The sequence below is a fragment of the Lycium barbarum genome, chromosome 11 (genome assembly GCF_019175385.1).
Source record: "Lycium barbarum isolate Lr01 chromosome 11, ASM1917538v2, whole genome shotgun sequence".
Classification (NCBI taxonomy): Eukaryota; Viridiplantae; Streptophyta; class Magnoliopsida; order Solanales; family Solanaceae; genus Lycium; species Lycium barbarum.
Window position 1 is genome coordinate 27430190 of NC_083347.1, and position 23765 is coordinate 27453954.

Genomic DNA, 23765 nt, shown 5'->3' on the forward strand with positions numbered 1-23765 from the left:
GATTGACACGTTTATTAAATAATTAAGTCAATGAACGTGCGCCAATATAGATTTTTGACGCACGCCTAATTATTTTGATTTAATAATAAAATAAACTTAAATCCTAAATAAATATGAGAAAGTTACCTAATGATATTAAACTACCCATATTACCCTTCTCACGTCGAAGGAGTGTGGCAATAATGTTTCCAAACTCTTCAGATTACATGATCCTCTCTTTATCAAATAGAATAGACATTTCCATCAAATCTATTCTGTAAGTATAAGGAAAGAGGGGGAACAACTTCTGCGGAATAAGAAATTAAAGAAAAAGGCTTCTGGTATCAAGTAGTCAAGACAATACTATGCCCGAATTCAGATATGTTTTTTTTTTTAATTAAGGCTTCATTTATTTGCACTTAATGAATGTCTGAATCTTAATCATTCAAATTCAGCCCATTAAGCGCATTTGTTTTTAAGGTATGAATTTTAATTATTCAGATTCAACCAATGAAGTGCATTTGTTTTGTTTCCTTATAACGCCTCTTAATGGATCTAAATAGATTTGAATAAATTAGATCCGTAAGAGAGTTTTCTTCCATTCAGACTCATTAAAATAAGTACACGTTATTCACAAAACCTTTCACACCTCTGCCTTCTCTTCGCGACAAAAAATTTCACACTTCCCTCTCTTCTTTCTCAACCAAATACAGTCAAACCTCTCTATAGTGGCAGCGTTTGTCCAGAAATTTCATAGCTGCTATAGTGAGGTGCTGTTATGCATGTATACTGACATTCGATAATTAGATCTCATTTAGCTGTTATAAACAAAAGTACGCAAACAATTAACTTTTTATATTTTTTATGTTATAAACGAAAACAATATACTTGTAAATTTTAAAATCTCGATTGATTTTCATATCTCATAAATCAAAAATTGAAAAGACTAATAAATTAGTACTAAATTCATAACTAGTTGTACCACACAGATAAAGAATTAAAATCTATGGAACATATGCATTATAAATTAATTGAGAATTTGAATATTTTAAGTTTGACGTAAGAACTCCACAATTGTAGGATGTTTCGTAAATTCTAGTCTCTTAGTGATAATATAACGCTTGAACTGACAAAGAATTTTGTCCAAATTTTCAGCAAAAGGAAATTCAATAACTTTTCCTTGAAAACTATCTAAGTGCTTAACAGTTGACTTTTCTATCTCCAAGTTGCAGTAGGTTAAGGCTCTTTATCGACACTTTTGTTGTCACATATATATTTCTTACAAAATATTATTACACGCTATTTGACTATGGCTGTTATAGAGAGGTAATTTTACAAAGAATGTACCACTATAATGGATGACATTGCTGTTATAGGCAGAATGTTGTTATAGAGAAGTAAATATAACATGAAAAATCGGTTCCGGAGAAAATCAGGCCGTTATAGTGAAATGTTGTTATAACGAATGGCAATTATAGAGAGGTTTGATTGTACCTATATTTTCCTGCTTGAACTGGTAAGATTTCATAATCTTTACAAGTATTTTATCTTTTTTTTTATATTCACAATATTTTCGGGTGTATTGATGTTTATCAAGAACTCTTGTGGCCGCAATATTAGTTGATTAATTGTAACACTAAAAAAAGGAGGAAAAGTTTAATCATGCTTATGCACAACTCAGAAATGTTATCGAACGTGCTTATGCAGTTTTGAAAGCAAGATTTCTGCTATTGGATAAGATGCCTCCATATTCTTTTGATGTCCAGAGAGATGTTGTTGTTGCATGTTTTGCAGTTCATAATTTTATCAGGAAAGAGCGTACGTAGCTGTTTAATCAATACAATTCACCTCAATTAATATTTGACGAGGATGAAGGAGAACACGAAAAAGTGTTAGATGAAACAAATGGACCTAGTTGGACAGCTGAAGATTCGCAGATAATGCACAATATAGATGAACAACTTGCACTTCAACTACTACAAAGAAGAGGAAATACTTGAGAGTTTTATATTTTCATTATCTGAAATACTTTTATAGTGTTTAAACATTAGAATTTGATCCGATTGTTTTCAGAGTTAATTATTTAAATTTTCTTATACTTGAGTGTTTGAAGTGGAACAAGATTTTGTTTAGCTGGATGATTTTTTATGTTAAAAAATTAACTTATGTTGAATTCTTAAAAGAATTCATGTTACCTTATCACAATACTATTTTTTTATATTGATATATAAATTTATTTCAGATAGTTTAAATTTTTTATCAAATGTAATATTCAAAATATTATTTTCTATTAAAAAATAAATTTATTTTGCTGAAATGAGATTTTTATAATATTTTATTGATATAATGTAATTTCACATGCACATTTAGATATTGAAAACAAATAGACTTAATCATTCAGTGTTCAGATCTAGAGATCATATCTTAATTTTCTGATGTATATTCAGATCACATCTAGATCTTAATGCACATTTTGATATTTAGATTTCTTAATCTTAATGGAAACAAATGAGGCCTAAATTGTTGTTTATTTTATGTTCTGTGAAAATCATTAAGTTTCAACGGTTATGAAATTATTCGTAAGAGTATTATCTTAGATTGTTTGTGAATCACACTCTATAATAGAAATTTTTTAAAATGATCCTAAAGAATGATATATTTTTTTTTTAACAGAGACCTCCTTATAAGCATGTCACACTATTTGTATTTCAAATTTGACAAATTTCTCTATAAAGAAATCCAGATCTTCTTTTCCCACATTCTTCCCCCAATTTTCAGCATCCTAACTAAGTTTGTAATACCAAGTGAAAATGCAGGCGCGTCAAACTGATTTTGTTGAAAAATGACAAGAAAATGCATTCCTATACGTGAAATATTAGCAGTGGAGTATTAACGAAAGCTACTGAATTCATTCTCGCTAATGTCGCCATAAATAAAAGGCGATTGCCTCCTACTATTGTGCCTTAAGATTTAAGAATATCGTTATTTCCTGATAATCAATTCAAATATATATGAGATATATTGGGTATGATTTGGTGTTTAAATTTCGGTTTTGGCTATAGAAAGACTTTGAAGTACTCTCTTTCCAAGAATTGATCAAAGACAAAGAGATACTGCATATATGATTGGAGCGGCGGGTGGGGGCGTGGGTGGGTGGGTGGGGGATCATGTGATATGCACGTGAGGAGGCCTTTGTTGAAAAAACTAATGGGGTCTTGGGTTATAATTATTTGGGCTCGTATATGGTACGTAGACAGGATGAGATAGTCAAGGATATCTCATGAGATAGGTATCTCATGGAATAATATATCTCATCTGTTGACGCTCAATTTTGTCTCACTTTTTCTCTAATTCATTTATTTGCTCTTTCTAGTCATTGATAATATATTTTTACCTATTATTATGATTATTACTAATTTTACTACTACTATTATATTGGTCGAAATATTATTATTACACTTGTTAATAATAAAATATTATTATTATTATTATAGTTACATTAGTTATCACTCTTACTATATTTCAGTACCATTTTGATATCGTTAATACTGTAGTTGTCATTACGCTAAATACTATTGACTTTACTATCACTTGATCAATATTTTATATGATTTCCTTAGCTTATAATATTTGTAATTTTATATTTGGTTATATAGTGAATAATGTGTGTGTATATTACTATTATATATAAGAGCAAATGTGGGGACTTTTGTAGTCCTCACAATAATTTTCCAATTTTTTTAAAACTTTTTAATCAATTACTTTTAGGTCCTAATCTTATTTATTTAAGTCAATTTTTTTGCTTTTTATTTTTAAGGTCTAATTTTCAAAAGCTATCGAACCTGGGGACTTCTGTAGTCCTCACAATAATTTCCAAATTTTTTTAAAACTATTTAATTAATTACTTTTAGGTCTCAATCTTATTTTTTTAAGTCAATTTTTTTTGTTTTTAAGGTCTACTTTTGAAAAACTATCGAACCTCCTACCTCATTTTTCATGTTCTTTGATTTTCTGGTTGGTGCTCGATATCCGCATTTGAGCCCAATTAATCCAGATAATTCGTACTGTATCGCACCTATTCGGGGGGAGCGCTTCCTCCAAAGATTTTTCTATATCCATGTTCGAACCCCTAATCCCTAATTAAGAGAGGAGCAGCTCCATCCGCTACACAAGTTAAATTATGTATTTGTCTTAAAGGTTCATTAACTATGTATAGATTATTTATTTAGAACTAAATAACTTCAGAAAATTATGATACATAAGTTATAAATGTCAAATTCTGGCTCCACATTTGATTTGAAGTAAATAATTTCATTAAAATGGAAGTTAAAATATTAAAGAAGTGGAATGAAAATTTTGCTTTCATATAACTACCTATTTATGGGACTACAATGGGTATATGGTTGTTATTGTTGTTGTACACTTGTACTAACACAAATTATATTTCTTTAGTTAAAATATCAACTTTTATATCTTGAGTCTAGGCCCGGGCTTAGCACGGGCCTCACATAACTAGTATATATATATATATATATATATATGGTGAGGAAGCCCAAAGATGAGGGAGGAAGGGGGCATTTTTTTTGCGCGGATTGCCCTTCGTTTGGGGTGGTCTTTAAATTTTGCCCCTCAAATTTGTGGTCTTTAAATTTTGCCCTTCATATTTGTGGTCTTTAAATTTAGCCCTTTGCTTGGAAAGATGGGCGAATACATGAAGTTCTGGGTTCGAACCCCCGCTCAGGCATAAAATAAAAAAATAATTTCACAAGACAAGACTGGGGGAATGTATGCCGGATCCAGCATACAATCTTTAAGAAAAAGTTAAAGTTATGCCGGATCCGGCATAACTAAAAGTCTGCCGGAGGGGGCATACAAAATTTAAACTTTGCCTTATAAGGCAAACTTTTAGTTATGCCTTAAGGAAAACTTATGCCTTATGGGGCATACTTTTAGTTATGTTTTATAGGCACACTTTTAGTTAAGACATTACTAAATGTTTACCTTGAAAAGTTAAAAAAAAATACATATATATGCTTCAAGGCAAAGTTTGCCCATAAGGCATAAGTATGCCCCCATCGGCATAAGTTTGGTAATTCCTTAACAAGTTTATGCCGATGGGGGCATACTTTTAATGGGCAAAACTTTTATGCCGGATCCGGTATAAACTTGTGAAAGAATTATCAAAGTTATGCCGGAACTGGCATACTTATGCCAAATCTGCCCATAAGGCATAAGTATGCCGGGTCCGGCATAACTTTGTTAATTCCTTCACAAGTGTATGCCGATGGGGGCATAGCGAAATTTAAACTCTGCCTTGCGATTTTTTTTTTTAAATTTTGACTGTGTGGAGGTTCGAACCTGAAACCCATGAGATTTAGCGAAGGGCAAAATTTAAAGATTTCAAATATGAGGGGCAAAATTTAAAGACCACCCCAAAAGAAGGGCGAATTGCCCGGAAGGGGGTACATTTCAGCATCAAACATTCAGCCCACTGGACAATTATATGGACCCAAATAAATCCCAGACCAGCACAAAATGAAAGCTCTCTTAAACACTTTGTTTTTTTTTCTCTTCAACCTAGCAAAACTTAGAAAAAGTAGGGTTTCTATTCTTTTCAGTTCCAAGAGCCGCCCACCTCTTTCCCCTTTATGAACAAAAAGCCAATCTCTCTCACTTCTAAACAAGAATTTATAGGCTTATTTTGGTGAAAGTCTTTAAAAATCTTCATCTCTATTACACGATTTGGTTAAACAAAAAAGCCAAAAAAATTTCGGAAGAAATCTGCGTTTTCAGAGATTTGATTCTCTATCCAAATGATCATTTTCGTTCTTCAAATCCCGCCCAAAAAGTGAGAGTTAACCCTAGTTCCTCACCTATAAATACCACCTTTAAGATCTGAGCCGAAAAAGAAAGAAAAACGAAAAAAATCTCTCAACTCTTATCTATCGACTTTAGTTTATTTACAAATTTTAGTCCTCATTTTGTTGGTGGAGTAATAGTGGATCTAAGACCTCAAAGCCACAATTCATTGCTCGGCAAAAAGATAAATTTTGGACCCAATTCTGTTCGTTCTTTTGTTGTTAAAATACTGCGTTTTAGAAATCATGTTTTAGGATCTTCGCATTATGGGATAGGATCTTTGTGTTATGGTATGTTTCTTGTGTTCGTGAGTTTATTTATGGTATAAATTGGAATAGCATGCCATAAAATAAACATGTTGGATACCTCTTTTTTTCTTTTTATAAAATATGAGTATGGAGGTTAGTCTTTTTTCGTTAACAATCATGTTACTTAATATATTTAGAAGGTGGTACTAATCCCACTTTGTAGGAATTTCTGACTTTATATGCTGGCTTCCATGATCTTATGATGTTGTGGTCTAAATTTATGTCAAGTTAATACTTTGTTTTAAAAGCATGTAAAGGTTAGTTTTAATTTAAAAGTCGTTCACTGTCCTAACTAATAAATGTGTGTATGTTGTTTAAAGAAAATGCTTTCTTTTGCCATGAATCACACTACTTTCATATATTATAGGAAATCGTGTTTTATAAATTATTGTTATTGTATAAAATCTGCCATTAATTTAGGACCTTAAATGTTGTTTCTATTCTCAAAAATGTTAAAATCTTATTTTACCTTAGTATTTTGCAACTGAGCAGTTGAAAATAATATCTTTGGTTGAAGTTTCAAAACCATGTTAAACCTTGGTGAACATGAATCTTAAATGGCTAAATTGAGTCCTGATCATTTGTCTATTTGCTTAGTAGTTATGGTGTTAAGCCCATGTCTAATTCTCTGATAAGCAATACATGGATGCCGTGACTTGATTTCTTATATTCGAAATTTGTTTCTTACATGTATTTGGTAATACTACTTTCCATTTTAAATTATTTAGAAAACTTTCCCTTAAGATGCCATTTAAGTAAAATGGAGCAGTGTTACCTAATTAGATTTGGAAGCATGAAGTTTTTGATGGCTTGCTTATGCATCTGTGAGAGGTTTGAAAAGAAAAAATGATTTTAAGATTTACTTTAACTCACATTTTGCTTACCATTGACGTATGTATGCATATGACTCGTATTGATTTGTTTTATTTCACAGTTATTTTATTTTATTTCTCTAATTCTATTTCCCGTCTTTTTTGCTTGCATGAGCACTTTGGAGCGAACATAGAGTCTGAATGCAAGACTCTTCCCGAGCATGGACCTGGAGTCGCTTTCTTTGGACTATTATTTTCTCTTGTCTTAACTATGTAAATGCCAAAAATAATGGAAGTATTCCCCACCCCCCTACTGTTTCATGATGCTTGGGGAGAATTAGTATAGGTTATATGCTTTAATATTATGTCACTCTCTGCTACTTGATGCCTAGGATTCACATCTAATTAATGAAGTAGTTTAAGTCGGTAATGGAATTCTATAAACTTGCTTAATCGATAAACCAAGCTTTAGTCCACAATTTTTTTTACTTATTTCATAAGTCAAAATTTAAGTTCAAATGACTTCTCAGAAAACATCAAATCACATTTTTACAAATTTGCTCAGAAATCAACTTATTACTTTTCTCAATTTCGTTAAGTCAAGTAACCATTTTTTCACCCATACGTTGCTCAATATTTTTTAACAGTAAGAAACTTTCTACAAATTTGCTACATTTTATTTTCTTCGGAGGGCACAAATTGTGTTCTTATGCTTATATAATTTAAACTATTAGATGTTCTCCTTTTTATTTTAGTGTTTTACGCATGCATGCATATTTTGTAAGATTTCAATAAATATAATTTAGTGCAATATTTTTAAAATATTCATTTTAGGCATATTTTAATTAATCTTAAGTTCGGTCGGTTAATCGTCTTAGTACGGATCTTAATGGGTGTTTAACACCTTCACTTTAGATTAATTGAACTCTTATCTAGAATCTTAGGTTAGTAAACTTTAAATGGAGTTAATATTAAATAATTGATAGGTGTCCTAATTCACTTCAAAATTAATTAGGTGGCAACTTCTTAAGTTAGTTAAATAATTTAGGAATCATCAATATGTTGTACTCTAATTTAATTCGGTTAAAATAGGGTATAACACCACCTTTTATATGGGATAACTAATGCACAATTTCAGTATAACAACACCGACATACTCAGTATAATCTCACACGTGGGGTTTGAGAAGGGTAGAGCGTGCGCAGACCTTACCCCTACCTCGTAGAGATAGAGAGATTGTTGCTGATAGACCATCGACTCAAGTAAAGCATTTCAAAGCAGTTAGAAAAAAAAACACGGAAATGGAAGCAGTTACAAAAACTAATAAAATGCAATATGGCATATCACTCAGAAAAAGGAACAGTAACAACACTGAAATAATGCGATAATCGAAGCACAAACAAAAGAGGAATCCCACAATTTTAGTATATCCCATGAAATTGTTATCCCTTATCCGTCAATCAAATGCATAATAAAATAATTCCGCATTTTATTCTATGGAATTGTTATCTCATCTCACGTACCAAACGGGCCAAAGTATACTGCTCTATTAAACAAATAAGTCTATTAGGGGTCGTTTGGTTGAAAACAAGTTATCCTAGGATAACTTATCATGACATTAGTTATTCCATCCTCTCACAAAGATAAATTAACGTTACAATCCCGAGATTAGTTATACCGTGATTTTATCTCCAGCAAACGTGGGATAAACTCATCTTAAATATAATTTTGAAATTATTTATCTTTATCCCTTGTACCAAATGAGTACTTAGTGCTTCATACCCAAAAAAAAAAAAAAAAAAAAAAAAAGAAAGCAAACTTATGCAATATTTTTCCGACAAACTTTTGCAAATTTATCCCAAAAAAAAACAAAAAACAAAGAAAAGAAAGAGCAGTTAAAAATGGGAACTCCCCAGAAACTTCAAAGTCCTATGACGAGACCTGTGAAGTTAGATCCACGCCAACACCAAAAACCAACGCACCGGGCAACACATAACACGCCACGTGCACATTACACCACATGTCACATCCTCATTCGTCAATCCCTACACTTTCCACCTGTATCCCCAACAGTATATATACCCTACACTCTCTCCTGTTACTGGAAAAAAATTGCCCCTTCCCAAACCCATTTTCCGATCAACAAAAATGTTATTCCGGTTAGGTATATTCCTGTTATCATTGTTGTTGGTCAATCCAATCCTATCAGAATCCGCAGTTTCCAGCATAGATCTGGGATCAGAATGGTTCAAAATCGCCGTGGTTAACTTAAAACCTGGACAACCCCCAATTTCCATCGCGATTAACGAAATGTCCAAGCGGAAAACTCCGTCACTGGTCGCATTCCACTCGGGCAGTCGATTAATCGGGGAAGAAGCTTCTGGAATAACCGCTCGATATCCGAACAAGGTGTACTCACATCTCCGTGATTTAATTTCAAAACCCTACCAACATGTTGTCAAAACCCTAGCATCGCGTTACTTGAATTACGATACTTCCCCCGAGGGAGCGCGAAATGTGGCTGTTTTTAAAACCGAGAACGGTGATTTCACTGCGGAGGAGCTGGTAGCAATGTTGTTGAAGTATGCGCTTGGATTAGCGGAGTCGCATACTCGGGGGGCACCGGTGAAGGATGCTGTGGTTACTGTGCCGCCGTATATGGGAGTTGCGGAGAGGAAAGGGCTGCTTGTTGCTGCTGAATTGGCTGGTATTGTTGTAGTATTTCATAAATTTTTATGTGAATGGTCACTCTTAGGACACATTTGGTACGAGGGATAAGGGATAATTAATCTCGGGATTAAATTTGCTATGAGTTTATCTCATGTTTGGCCTGTGATTGTAGTTTTATTTTAATCCCACATTGAGGGTGGGATATCCCAGGATAACTAATCCTGGGATAATTAATCTCGGGATTAATTTGGGATGAGTTTATCCCACATTTGGTTGGTACAAAATCAGGGGATAACTATCTTGGGATTGTAGTGTTATTTTTATCCCACATTGAGGATGGGATATCCCAGGATAATTAATCCCGGGATAACTTGTTCCCAACCAAAGGAGCCCTTAGAAAGAGTGGCAAGTGAATGAAAATGTGGCACTATGCATGAAAATTGTTCAAGCCCTTAGAGAAAGAGTGACAAGTGAATGAAAATGTGGTAGTATGCATAAAAATTGTTCGAGCCCTTAGAGAAAGAGTGGCAAGTGAATGAAAATGTGGCAGTATGCGTGAAAATTGTTTAACAACTGAGCTTGCCACTTGACAAGTGACAATCTCATTCTTAAGCTATAAATAGGTCTCATTTGATTTCATCAGCACACAACCAAAGAATCTTTCCTTTGGTTTTCATGCCCCACACGTTCCGTTCCTTTTGATTGGCTTTCTTTCGTTTTCTTTAATTGTTCTCTTGATGTGTTTTAATATTTATAAAACTTGTTGGGTATTATTTAATTTTGCTGATTAGTGTATCTAATTAATTATGTTGATTCTTGTATCCTCTAATAATTAGAGAAAGGTTTGTTTAATCCTGGGAAGCATTTCACATTGCTGAAATAGTTTGTAACAGTGCCCAGTACGACTCAAGTCAATTCGTGTATTTACTAAAGATATTATTGTAGTAATATTTAATTATCCAGTGTTATTATTTTGCTAAATAAATCATATTTATCATTGTGTTTTCACCTCTGTTTTTCAACAGGTATCAATGTGTTGGCGCTTGTGAATGAACATTCTGGTGCAGCATTGCAGTATGGGATTGATAAAGATTTTTCTAATGGTTCGAGGCATGTGATTTTCTATGATATGGGTGCGGGTAGTACTTATGCTGCGTCGGTGTATTTCTCGGCTTATAATACTAAGGAGTTTGGGAAGACTGTATCGGCTAACCAATTTCAGGTTCAGGATGTTAGATGGGATGCGGAGTTGGGTGGTGAACATATGGAATTAAGATTGGTTGAGTATTTTGTTGATGAGTTTAATAAGCAGTTAGGAAATGGGGTTGATATAAGGAAGTTTCCTAAGTCAATGGCGAAGTTGAAGAAACAAGTTAAGAGAACAAAGGAGATTCTCAGTGCAAATACAGCTGCTCCGATTTCAGTTGAATCTATTTATGATGATCGGGATTTTAGGTAAGTTTATTGTCCCTTGATTTGTATCCACATGAAAATGAATTCTCCTACTTTCCTGTTTTCTTGTAGTTTTTCTACTGCTGGGAAATTTTAGTTCTAAAATTGATCTTTTTTAGTTTTCCAATGTGCTGCTAATAAGTGAATGATGTCATGTTATCTAGAGAAAGTTGGTCAGTAATCCTGTCTATGATATGCATAAGTGATAAAACATGGACCTTAGGCCAAACTCAACCGCAAATGCTAGCTCATAGTGTGAGGATTATCCAAGACCATATAAGGAGACTAATTACCGATCCCATATCCGATGTGAGACTCTTAACACTCACACACACGCCCAGACCTCGTTAACTGAAGCGTGGACAACATAATACGGGAGCACAACATCGGTGAACAAAGAATTGGGATGGGCTTGGCTTTGATAGCATGATAAAATATAAACCTTGGATCTAACTCAACCCCAAAATCTACCTCATAGGGTGAGGATTGTCTAAGACCATATACGGAGACCAATTAACCATCCCATATCCGCTTTGGGATTCTTAACAGTAAGGCTTGGGGAAACTTTATGGTGTGGTATTTCATGTTTTGCTCGTGATGAAAGAGAGTTGAGTCGATGTGCTTGAGATGTGATGGAGCTACTTTTCAAAGGATTAGGCTCTTGCTGTAATTGTTTTTTAAAATTTTAAACATTACTGTTGCTATTGCTTTCTTTTCTTCAGCCTTTCACTAATTTGGTACTATTCCAAAAGTCCATGTACACTGAGATGAATTCTTAATCGGAACATAGGGGCCAGGTCCTACTATTGGCACATTGATCACCGTACCCTTCCAGAGATATTTTAGACCAGGCTAGGTCTAATATCAACTTTGCCTAAGCAAGCAAAATTGGTCAAAGAAATCTTTGCTTAGATGCAAGGGGAACCCTATATGGTTACATTCGCACTCTCCCCTTACCCCCAAATCAGCGAAGCAGCACTTTGTGCATGGAGTAAGCATCTTTAAAACAAAGTTGATCCAAACCCTGGGGTACGGTTTGGTGAAACACTTCTACTGCCATGGTACTTCTCAAGCTGATCTTGCTATGGGATTAAACAAATGCAACTTTACTTGATTTTACTTTTTGTTTCTGTCCTTGTGATTGTTTCTATGCTGTTTACTTATTCAAAACTTTTTGTGATCCAAAGTTTTACATGCCGTGCAAGTAATAATGATCAATACATGTAATTGAGGTGAAGGATCAGCTGTTCAGCTAATGAGAGCAAGAGTTAAAAAGGAGAAAACAAGAATGAGGAAGATGCTTCTTTTCTTATATAAAATGGCATATGTGAAAGGTGAAATAGAGCTTGAGGCGTGGCTTAGTTGAAAGTCGATGCTGTCACATTCGCTGTGATTTTCTGCTATAGAACTTGTGATTAATTTAAAACTGATTCTCTAGAGAAATACATCAAAATTGACTGCTTTGTAAATTGTTTGTTTCTCTTTTGTATTTCCCCGTGTTTGCATGTTTTAGTTAATATGACAACGGACTATGTTAATTTCTGGTTGACATGATCAAATGCTCAATTCCGTCTTAGATAAAGAAGTTCTGCTCCCCTATCAGTAGCGTTGCTATCTAATACATATAGGAGTACCCTTCCTCGTATGTGTGACTTATGTGTTATGCTGGCACGCTTACACATCTGGAAGAGGAGGAGCTATATTCAACTAGTATTTATCACTTGTTTTTCATCTATTCACTCATCAGGAATTTATGTTGTCGCAGGAGCTCAATAACTCGTGAGAAGTTTGAAGAGTTATGTGACGATTTGTGGGACAAAGCTCTTGTACCTTTAAAGGAAGTTCTTACTCATTCTGGTTTGAAAATAGAAGATATTTATGCAGTGGAGTTGATTGGAGGTGCCACAAGGGTACCCAAATTGCAGGTCTGAGTCACTGCTCTTTTCTTAACAAAGTTAAGGTCTACCAACTACAGTAGAAATATACATATTTGCAGTTGTCATATACTTGAAAATCCAAGGAAATTTTTTGATTGCTTATGACTTATATACAATAGGATAAAATAAATGTTGTGTTGCTGGCTGGTGAAGTTTCTTGTCACTGAATCTGTAGCATTATCTTTATATGCAGCCAAGTCAATGTAGAATTAGACATCATTGCTTGTAGCATGCTCGATTAGGAGTTGTGAGAACACAAATTGTTTTCTTGAAAATAATATTTACATCCCTCGATTGCAGGCTAAGCTGCAGGAATTTCTTGGAAGGAAAGAACTGGACAGACATTTGGACTCCGATGAAGCAATTGCACTTGGTGCCTCATTGCATGCTGCTAATATAAGTGATGGAATCAAATTGAATCGTAAATTGGGAATGATTGATGGTTCTCCATATGGATATGTGATTGAAGTGGATGGTCCGGATCTTCCTAAAGATGAAAGCACCAAACAAATGACCATACCGCGTATGAAGAAACTACCCAGCAAGGTATATCAGAAATTTGTTTTGACTGTATATTGTTGGGGAAATGATAGGTTATTAAAGAACATACTTAATCATGACAGTTTTATGTCCTATCGTGTGAATTAACTGCAGATGTTCAGATCCATTGTTCACAACAAGGATTTTGAAGTTTCACTAGCATATGAAAGCGATGACTTCTTGCCACCTGGGACTCCTTCGCGTACATTTGCTCAGTATGCAGTGTCAGGTCTTGCTGATGCCAGCGAGAAGTAAGAATCATCAATATCTGTATCAAATGGTGTTTGGTGATCTATTATTCTGAGCTTTGTGCTTTTCCTTTTTTAGGTATGCATCACGGAATCTATCTGCCCCTGTCAAGGCTAATTTACATTTCTCCCTTAGTAGAAGTGGAATATTTTCATTTGATCGAGCAGATGCTGTTATTGAAATAACTGAATGGGTCGAAGTTCCACGAAAGAATCTGACAGTGGACAACTCAACCTCTGCTTCTGCGAACACATCAACTGAAAGTGGCCCCAGTGGTACAGAGGAAAGCGATGAAAAGTTGAATACAGACGGTGGTAATAGTAACACCTCTGATCCTGGTGCAAATGATTCTAGCACCATAAGTCCTGGTACAGAGAAGAAGCTGAAGAAACGGACTTTCCGAGTTCCACTTAAGGTCCCCTTCTTTATTGATTTCCTTTAGGTGCCAGGGAAAATGCTATTTTAGAAATAGCGCAATGTTAAGATGTCTTTAACCAGTCTTATCCTTGAGACTTCTTTGTTTGTGTAGATTGATGAGAAGACTGCTGGGCCCGGAGCACCTCTTTCAAAAGAATCTTTTAGTGAAGCTAAAAGCAAATTGGAAGCACTGGACAAAAAAGATGAAGAGAGAAGAAGAACAGCAGAATTGAAGAATAGCTTGGAGGGATACATATATGATACGAGAGACAAGGTTCGAGGGCTTATATCTTTTACTCTTGTGCATGCTTATGAATATGTGGACACCTGATCCATTCAGCCTGGAAACTTTAATGCCTTATGTGTATTCTTGATATTCTTGATTTTCCCATTTCTCGTTCCAATTGCATACACAATTGTTTGATTTATTAATAAAAGTTTTTCCTCTAGCTCAGAGTGAAGGCTTTGCAGCTAGACAAATTTTTTTTGCAACTGTTCTCAAATCTCAAGCACATACCTACGCTTCAAGATTCTCCCGAAACATCCTTTTGAAAACTGTTCTGCTTTTGAGCCCTCAAATGAAACATATACGCAGATGTGGAACAAGCCACACATACTTACTCTGTTTCTCTGGTGATATTGTTTTCCGAGAAGTTGTCACCTTGTGGATCACTGTCAGCTTCTCAGTTTTTGCTCTCCTTGTAATGCGCTTTATATCATTTGGCTTCCAGCGGCCCTTTATCACTGCTGTTTCGCGCCAAAGTTTTATTGCTTGATTGATCACATGGAACTGATTAATGAATCACGTCCTCCATCTTTTTTATGTTGAATGTGCTCATTTACCAGCTTGAATCTGAAGATTTTGTGAAGATATTGACCAGTCAAGAGCGCCAGTCCTTTATTGAGAAACTTGATGAGGTTTGCCTATTTCCTTTTTCCATGTTTGATCATATGTGTGTTTATGGTAAATATACTAAATGAAGTTGCTGCACATTTTTCAGGTACAAGAATGGTTGTACACTGATGGTGAAGATGCTTCTGCCACCCAATTTCAAGAACATTTAGATAAATTGAAAGCTATTGGGGACCCCATATTTTTCAGGTCTGCTCCTAGTATCAACTGCACTTAAAGGCTAAAGCATGGTTATTTTTAGTACAAGGTTAGGTAGTTATGCTGAATGTAATTTTTTGTGCAGACGTAGTGAACTTACTGCACGCCCTGCTGCATCTGATCATGCTCGAAAATACCTTAATGAAGTGCAACAGGTAGGAAGTTTGATTTCTTGTTCCAGTCATACTCTTCTGCTCTCTTTGTTTAAATTCTTTGGATCATGAAGTGCAGAATGTAAGTTTGAATGAGTGTGTTATGGTTTGAACAAGAAATAGTACCTGTTTGTGTTATGGTGGTATCTATATCTAGATGGACAAGCAATAGTATTTGTTTATTTATTTTCAAGGGAAAAATGGAGAAATTAGTGGGTTTAAGAGAAATTACTAGGTTGTGCCAGCTCGTTAAACTGTAAGTCGGCACTGAAGTTTTTCAAGTGGGGACATGGCAAAATAAGCTGTATACTGTGAGGTATTGTTAATAGCCATGGTATCTTCTAGATTGGAAGTGTAGAAGATGTATTGATAAAATTGATATTAACCTGCATCTGTATTTCAGTGATTTCACATTTGGTACCATAACTGTCATTTTGGCTTTAGTAGAAGATTTAATTACATCGTTGACATTGAACTTTGCAATAATCCTTGTGTGATTTTCAAAGCTGTTAACCAGCTAGGAAAGTTATGCATCTTTTATTGCTTTTGACCCTTGCAATTTACCTTTTATTCTTGGATACCTTCAGATTGTGCATGGATGGGAAACCAACAAATCGTGGCTTCCTAAGGGAAGAATAGATGAGGTGCTCTTTTCAGCTGTTGTGCATATTTCTGTTTTGATACAATAGAAGCTAAGACATCTCTTTAGTGTTCATAGCTGGGAAATTTAAAAAAGGTCATGTTTGCAGGTTCTAAATGAAGCTGAGAAAGTGAAGAATTGGTTAAATCAGAAGGAGGCTGAACAGAAAAAGTAAGTTCACTTTTTCCTGTTGGAACATCTTGTTCATTAAACTATTGAGCCATTGAACTCTCGAAAGTGATAACTGATATACTGTCGTTACCTTCCTAAAAAGAAAAAAGAAAAAAAGTCTAAATCTATTGAATCTGTGTGCGGGTTGAAGCATATACGCTATGATTTGAGCATTTTGTATGTGTATACATATTTAATTTGTGTAGTCTTAATTGGTTTGGCATTTCATTCTACCGAATAAGGAGGGAGAAAGGTGGAATGTAGTAGTCATTCATTTAACATTTGCCCTATTCAATTGGGACTGAAGGAGTACTATGTACCGGGAGACTAGAAAAGAGAAGAAAATGGATGCTCTAAAAATGTTTGCCCCCAGGGCTTTTGTTCAGTGACAAGGACGCATGACATGATGGGAGGGTTTGCTGCAGTTTGAACCCTATTGTGGGAATGTGGCTAGAGCAGCAGGCCCAGACTACCTGGAGTTTCGAACCTTGCAGCAGGCCCAGACTACCTGGAGTTTCGAACCTTTGTGCCAACTGAAGTTGTGCAAGAAGCCCACAGGAGATCTCTCTGATATCAGAAAAATAGAAAGAAACAAAAATTAAAAAGCGAATGAAAAAAGAACAGCTTAAACCTTGATTCTCTTTATTGCTGAATTTTCACATGTGCTTCACGTCAGTTCTTGATTTTGACGGCAAAAGTTTGACAAAACAATGTGGTTCTAAAATGGCTAAGCCTAAGTTACATGCAATAGTACCTAGAATTTCTGGTGGCAAAATAATATAAAATATCATTTGTTGGCTGATTCTCCATAAAAATTATGATCCATATAGTGTAGATTACAAAAACAAAATAATTTGGGCTTAAAACGACTTAGCCTAATTTATGCGCAGTACTGCCTAGAATTTCTGGGCGAAAAATATACATAAAATATAATTGAGCCATGGGTTCTTCATAATAATTATGTCCATATATCCCAGTGGTCCAGCGTGCCGGTCTGAGGAAGTCAACTCTCTACAATATTGTTCTGAGAAAATATTTTCTGATCTTTACTATCTTTTTATCCCTTTTTTCATACATTGTGTGTTAAGGCCTCGTCTTTTTTCTGCAGCATTCCTGGAACCGAGAAGCCTGCATTTACTTCTGAAGAAGTATATGTAAAGGTTTTTGATCTTCAAGACAAGGTACGAGATCTAAATCTTCGTTAGTTCAGTGTAGTGATGGGGAAGAGTTGACCTAGAATTTGGTTGTCAACTCATTCCTGATATGAAGCTTTCACTGCTTGATCCTCCCTCTCTCTTCCTTGTTGATCAGGTTAACAAGGTAAATAAAATACCAAAGCCAAAGCCAAAGATTGAGAAGCCTGTGAAAAACGAAACTGAAAGCAGCAAGGAGAAAGCAGACGCTGCCAACTCCTCTTCTGAGGAGGGTACCTCCCAGAAAGAACAAACAGCTGCAGATGCAGAGAAGTCATCCGCTGATGAAAAAGCCGATGCGCAGTCTAAAGATCATGGATCAGATCATGATGAGTTATGATTATTATCCTACAGTGACACATCAAAGGCTAGATATATGCAAATTACAAAGAGGAAGAGATAGCAACTTGAATTGTAGAGTATATACTGAGTCGAACCCATCTTTTTCATGGAATGCTTTTTCTTGCCATGCTTTGGGAGTCGTCGCTCTCCAGGCAATCTTGGGTTCAAATAGTACATGCAACGAGGTCTTACACTTGATCAGTGGTATTTGTAACACAATATTAATGTAGAACAGCAGGAACATATTCATGCGCCATTTTGGCTGCAGAAAAGAATTTTGTTAGCTCCTCTATTTCTTTGAATGCCATTTGCCACCATCCTCCTGCCCCTGAAATATTACACCTTTTCTTTTTGAAATTGGAAACACTTAAAAAGAGCTTGGGCTAAAATTCCTGCGCGTCGTATTTCTTTGGGACAATGGATGCAGATTAGCTGTATACCAAATATATTAAGAATCTATGTCGTTAGGTTATAGCCACCAATGCCCGGGTGTGCTAGGCTTGACTACCATCACGCAAAGTCATCTATGTTGCAATCAATTTTATAACGGGTTAGCCATTTTTGAAAACCAAAAGGTGCAGGGTTCCTGCAATGGAAGGAAAACATTTGACTTGGCACAATCTATCTATACATCTTACAGTACCATTGTATGGCTAGATCTCTAATCTCTAGAAATCTATACAGGTAACAATGAACGTGTTTTTTTACTGGGACGTTTCCATTTCATTACTCCTTTTACGACAAAGAACTCACTGCTTGCTACATCTGCCACTGGTGCCTGGATATGCTATTTGTGGCCTTGTGCAACATGCACATCTGGACTCCCTATGATTGCCAAACCTGCCTACAACATCATCAAAATGTAATTTTCCCTTGATTAATCTCCGGGACACAAAAGAGACTTTAGAAGGGATGTTTTGTTGCCAGAGTTTAGATAGCATAGAATTATGAGCCTTCCTCTTCCTCAAACTAGATTTGTTATTATTGTTACCATCATGTGACAAGTTTCATATAGTGAAATCAGGTTAGTCCCTCTGGCCAATCTCAATATATCTAGAATATAAATCTTTGGAGCTTGTTGATATACCAATGTTGGTTCATCAAGAAGTCATTGATAGTGATATTAGTACTATATTGATTGCACTGAGACACAGGTTAGCAAGGGCTCCGACTCCTGTCCAATTATCCCACCAAAAACTGCATTTGGCTTCATGAATTTTCCAATTAAAGAGATGTCCTTAGAGAAATAAGTAAGTGGATAATGAAGATCTTAGCACACATCTACACGCTGATTCACTCATTTTACTCAGTGGCGGAGCCAGAATTTTTACTAAGGGGGTTAAAAAATATAAAGAAGTAAACACACGAAGAAGCCAAGAGGTTCAACATCTACTTACCTATGTCCAAGTCCAACAGTATCAGTATTTAATATCACCCAATATTCTAAGAGAAAGAAATGCGTCTCATAAAATAACTGAAACCATGATATTACAAATCTGGTACCAGGTCAAAAAGTAACTTCACAAATGTACTAGAACCCAAATATGCCTTTCCCTGAGTAGTCTCATTCTTGGGACGACAAGTGAAAACACTAAATAACCAAGGTGAAAACACTAATATCTTTACTTAATATGTATAAATAATTTATCAAAACACAATGAGTTGTCTGTTTTTGAATTCACAACTCATAAATTTAAAATCTTAGCTCCACCTCCGTGTATGTTTCTTTGAGTTTAACTTCATTTGGTTTAAGACTAAACTAGCTAGAATTTCTCTGTTTATGTTAAAATGTTCCTCCACTAATAAGATATAATGTTCCAGTTTTTTATTCTCATATGAGGCCTAAAAATGGTCCGAACTAAGTCTTAAATTTGAGACTTCGGAAAACTGAAAATATAAAATTAAGCGATCATTCATAAGCATTTTTAAGGAAAGTGAGCCTTTCAAGTAGGACGTGAAAGATTTTTTTTTTCTTTTTTTTTAAATTTTATTACATAGGGGGTGGGGATAGGGGAAATGGGGAAGGGGGTTACAACGTGAGATTTGAATCCTCACCAACAAGGTGAGAGTTCAGGTAGCCAACCAACAGAGCTGCTACTAGATCCCTACAGGACATGAAAGAAGGCAGACAATTCGCTCCGAAAATAAAGAAGATAAATGAGAAGATAAGACTAAAATGATACTCCATCTGTCCCGATTTATGTGATACACTTTTCTTTTTAGTTTGTCCCAAAAAGAATGATACATTTCTTATTTAGAAATAATTTAACTTAAAACTTCACATTTTACCTTTAATGAAATGATTTACAGCCACACAAATATCTGTGACTTATTTTAGACCACAAGTTTTAAAACTCTTCCTTTTTTTTTTTACCCTCGGCTCTGTGTGGCTTCGCCACTGCAGTCAATTATACAAAGTAAGAAGAAAGTGAAAAGAGAAATATAATTATGGAGTGGAAGAAGCTTTTCATTATATGTAGAGATAAGAGTAAAAAACACACCCTAACTATCACTATTTTTTTAGTTTCATACCTAAGCTATCATAAGGTTGAGAAAACTACCTAAACTATCACTATCTAGTTTGCAAAACACACCTGAACTAAATGTGTGAACTCACTCTCCAAAAGGCAAGCGAAGTTGAAATCTTCTTAAAACATTTGTCCACATGACATAAGTAATGCTATGGTGGCACATACATGAAAATTAAAAAATAATTTTTTTATAAAAAAACCGTATATTTTTTTTATAAAAACTACATTATTTTTTTTTAAAAAAATCAGCATAAAAAAAAAAACAAATCTGGATTTAAAAAAAAAATCTGAAAAAAAATAATTTTTGTAAAAAAAAATTTAAAATCAGAAAAAAAATGATTTAAAAAAATGGAAAAGTTGATTTTTTGTTTTTTAAAATGTGAAAAATAAATAATCAGTTTTCTTATATTTTTTTTTTTTAAAAATAACTTTTCCATTTTTTAAACTATTTTTTTATTTTCTATAATTTTTGATATTTTTTTACAAAAAAAATATTATTTTTCAGTTTTTTTTAAACAATTTTTTTTTTTAATTTCCATGTCGGTGCCATTGTGACATTATTTATCCACATGGACAACACTTGACAACATTTTTATATAAAATGGAGAGTGTAGATCACATGCCATTCAAGAATAATTTGAGGTGTGTTTTGCAAACTAGATAGTGATAGTTTAGGTAGTTTTCTCAACCTTATAATAGTTTAGGTATGAAACTCAAAAACAGTGATAGTTGGGGTGTGTTTTTGATCCTTATCTCTTATATGTATTATGCAGTGAAGATGGATTCTTCTTCGTTATGTGTTTCAGTTGAAGCTGTAAAATGTACAATCAATTTCACTCCAACAAGAAACGCAAATCTTGACAACTCTAAAAGGTTGTCCTTACGTTGTCAAGATTTCCGCTTCTTGCTGAAGTGAAATTGATCAATTTTACAAGGTTGTCCTTACGTTGTCAAGATTTGCGCTTCTTGCTGAAGTGAAATTGATCAATTCTAAAAGGTTGTCCTTACGCGGTCCAGCTTTTTGGAGTAGACACAAGCATTGACAATTGTAATATTCCAACTTACAATCTGTTTCTTGAATATGCATGTGGTGGATCACTACACGATTTGATCAAATCGAAGAGAGGAATAAAGATGTCACAATTGGAAGTAGGTTTCTATTCATATCAACTCTTAAAGGGTATTCAACATGTTCATAAGAAAGGGTGGGTTCATTGAGATATTAAACCCGCTAATGTATTGGTTTTCGATAAGGCATAATACATAAACAGTCCTTCAAACTTGACATCAGCCGGCAAGTATGCCCTCCAACTTTGGGTGTACACAAGTAGGCACCTCAACTTGTATAAAGTTGAACACGTAAACACAAATGCTGACGGGCATTGACGTGACACATAAATTTTGGAGGTGTATAGGTGACCATTTTGTAAGTTGGAATGTTCAACTGACAAAGTGGAGATAAATTGAGGTGCCTACTTGTGGACATCCAAAGTTGGAGGGCATACTTGCCGGTTGAGGCCAAGTTTGAGGGCCTGTTTATGTATTATGCCTTTCGATAATGATAATAATGGTGGGATGCACAAGTTGAAGTTGGCTGACTTTGGATTGTCACTGAGAGTTGATGATGGAATGGCATATATGACTGGAACTCCGTTAAGCAATCGAGGAACTCTACTTTACGCGTCCCCAGAATCTTTGACCTGTGGTTTTTATGCAGAAGCTTATGATTTATGGTTGCTAGGCTGCACTGCGGCAGAGATAATGACTGGAAATCATGTTTGGATTTATCGCGACACTATAGATTTGCAATGGAAGATAATGAACGATGACCCTGTGATTCCGAGTAATGTTTCTGAGATTGCCAGAGATTTTTTATACAAGTGTGTGAAGAGAAATATAGCAGAAGAAAGGTAAATCGGGAAGACCTTCTGCTAGCCCAATATCGTTAACTAAGATCGGAGGATTCAACTAAAGAAGAGGAAGCTATGGAAAGGAAAAGTTTACTTGAATTGGCTTGTATTGGTAGTATTAGCTTACAATTGGGGTTTTTATGGGTTGATTACAAATGCCTAATGTCACCCCTATTTATACTTGTCTAGGGATGCTCTAGATATTATTCTAGATACATCCATAAGAAAAATCTAGTTATCTTTATCTTCTAGTATTATTCTAGAATATCTAGATTTTTCTTCAAGATAATTATCTAAGATAGTCCACTAGGTTATTCTAGAACCTTTAATAAATATCTAGTATTTTTGTAGCTCCAAAAAATCAACTTTATTTCTTCACACTCCCCCTTAAAGTGATTTTTTGGAATACCCCGAGCTTGTTGCGGAAGAACTCAACCGAAGCTTTTGGGCGTGCCTTAGTAAAGATCTTAACAATATTTTCCTAACACTTCTTCCTTCTTCAAGTGATGATGGTTTTCCGCTAATAATTGAGCCTCCAAAGAAACGTGAATATGTCTTGATAAAATTTTCATCTCGGTAGCGGGCGGACTTGCCACTATTTCTCTTTGGCCTTTGTGAACCACGTGACTCATCTTCATGCTGAGTTTCATATTCTTGAGTTTCGAGACTCCCCCTTTCTCGTAGCTCCTTGACAATTGTGTTATTTGGAGAAGCACCTGAGTCGGTGACGATCTGACCATGAATTTCCTTCGAAGCCTCAATACCAGCATAGGATCCACCACTAGATTTCCTTTCCAACTCCTCGATAAACTGTTTGGCAGCTTCAGAGCTTTCAAAAATCATATTGCTTGTATCTTCATATGAAATTAGGCCTTCAAGGTCAACCTCTTCATTTATTTGATACTTTGCTTCTCCATTTGCTTCTAGTATTTCCTCTGAGCCAGTAATTGACCTTGATATGTCAGAGGATTGACCAGAGACTTCAAGTTTCACTATATCTCCCTCAATGCTTTGTCTGAAATTGTCACCATTAACATGTATAGTTTCAGACACTGCCTGCTCAGGTTCTACTTCAACATCCCTCATGTCCAGACTTTTATTACCAATTTCAGGATCTGCTTCGTTGATTTCCTCAATAGCAGCTACCACGTCACCAGTATGAACATCTTCAGAATCTTCTTTCATTTTGTTAATGACACCAATGCGTTCTTTCTCCACATGATGGACTGCATTATCTCCTGAATCCATGATCCTGTCTCTTTCGAAATTGAAGGAAGCCAGGGCATCTACTACTCGAGCCTCAGCTACGAAGCACTTTCCCCAGTCCTCTTCTTCTTCAGTAGCTTTCTCAACTTTAGCCATGTTACTCTCTTTTGTTCGACAATATCTTTTTATGTGTCCTATTTTACCACACCTGTTACACTTCAGAGTCTTCTTATAGTTATTAGTAGACTCTACCTCTTTTTCTGGTGAGCTCGAAAAATTTTGAAAT

General features: G+C 35.0%; 1 protein-coding gene across 1 annotated transcript; it reads left to right on the forward strand.

Annotated features, from left to right (window-relative positions):
* The first annotated feature begins 9007 nt into the window (after nt 1-9007).
* LOC132617909 (heat shock 70 kDa protein 17) lies at nt 9008-18166 on the forward strand. Its single transcript, XM_060332975.1, has 14 exons — nt 9008-9665; nt 10654-11083; nt 12846-13005; nt 13318-13563; nt 13672-13808; nt 13885-14221; nt 14336-14497; nt 15070-15141; nt 15225-15325; nt 15420-15489; nt 16074-16130; nt 16236-16297; nt 17406-17478; nt 17609-18166. Exons 1-14 carry the CDS (start codon nt 9107-9109, stop codon nt 17828-17830), a joined length of 2688 nt encoding a protein of 895 aa, XP_060188958.1. The 5' UTR covers nt 9008-9106; the 3' UTR covers nt 17831-18166.
* The last annotated feature ends 5599 nt before the right edge of the window (nt 18167-23765 follow it).

Bases quoted from the DNA above. Each gene is read 5' to 3' on its own strand.
- LOC132617909 (XM_060332975.1), top strand. From the start codon at position 9,107: ATGTTATTCCGGTTAGGTATATTCCTGTTATCATTGTTGTTGGTCAAT. The intron at 15,326-15,419 runs GTCTGCTCCTAG...TTTTTTGTGCAG, and splicing joins GGGGACCCCATATTTTTCAG to ACGTAGTGAACTTACTGCAC. The intron at 16,298-17,405 runs GTAAGTTCACTT...TTTTTTCTGCAG, and splicing joins AAGGAGGCTGAACAGAAAAA to CATTCCTGGAACCGAGAAGC.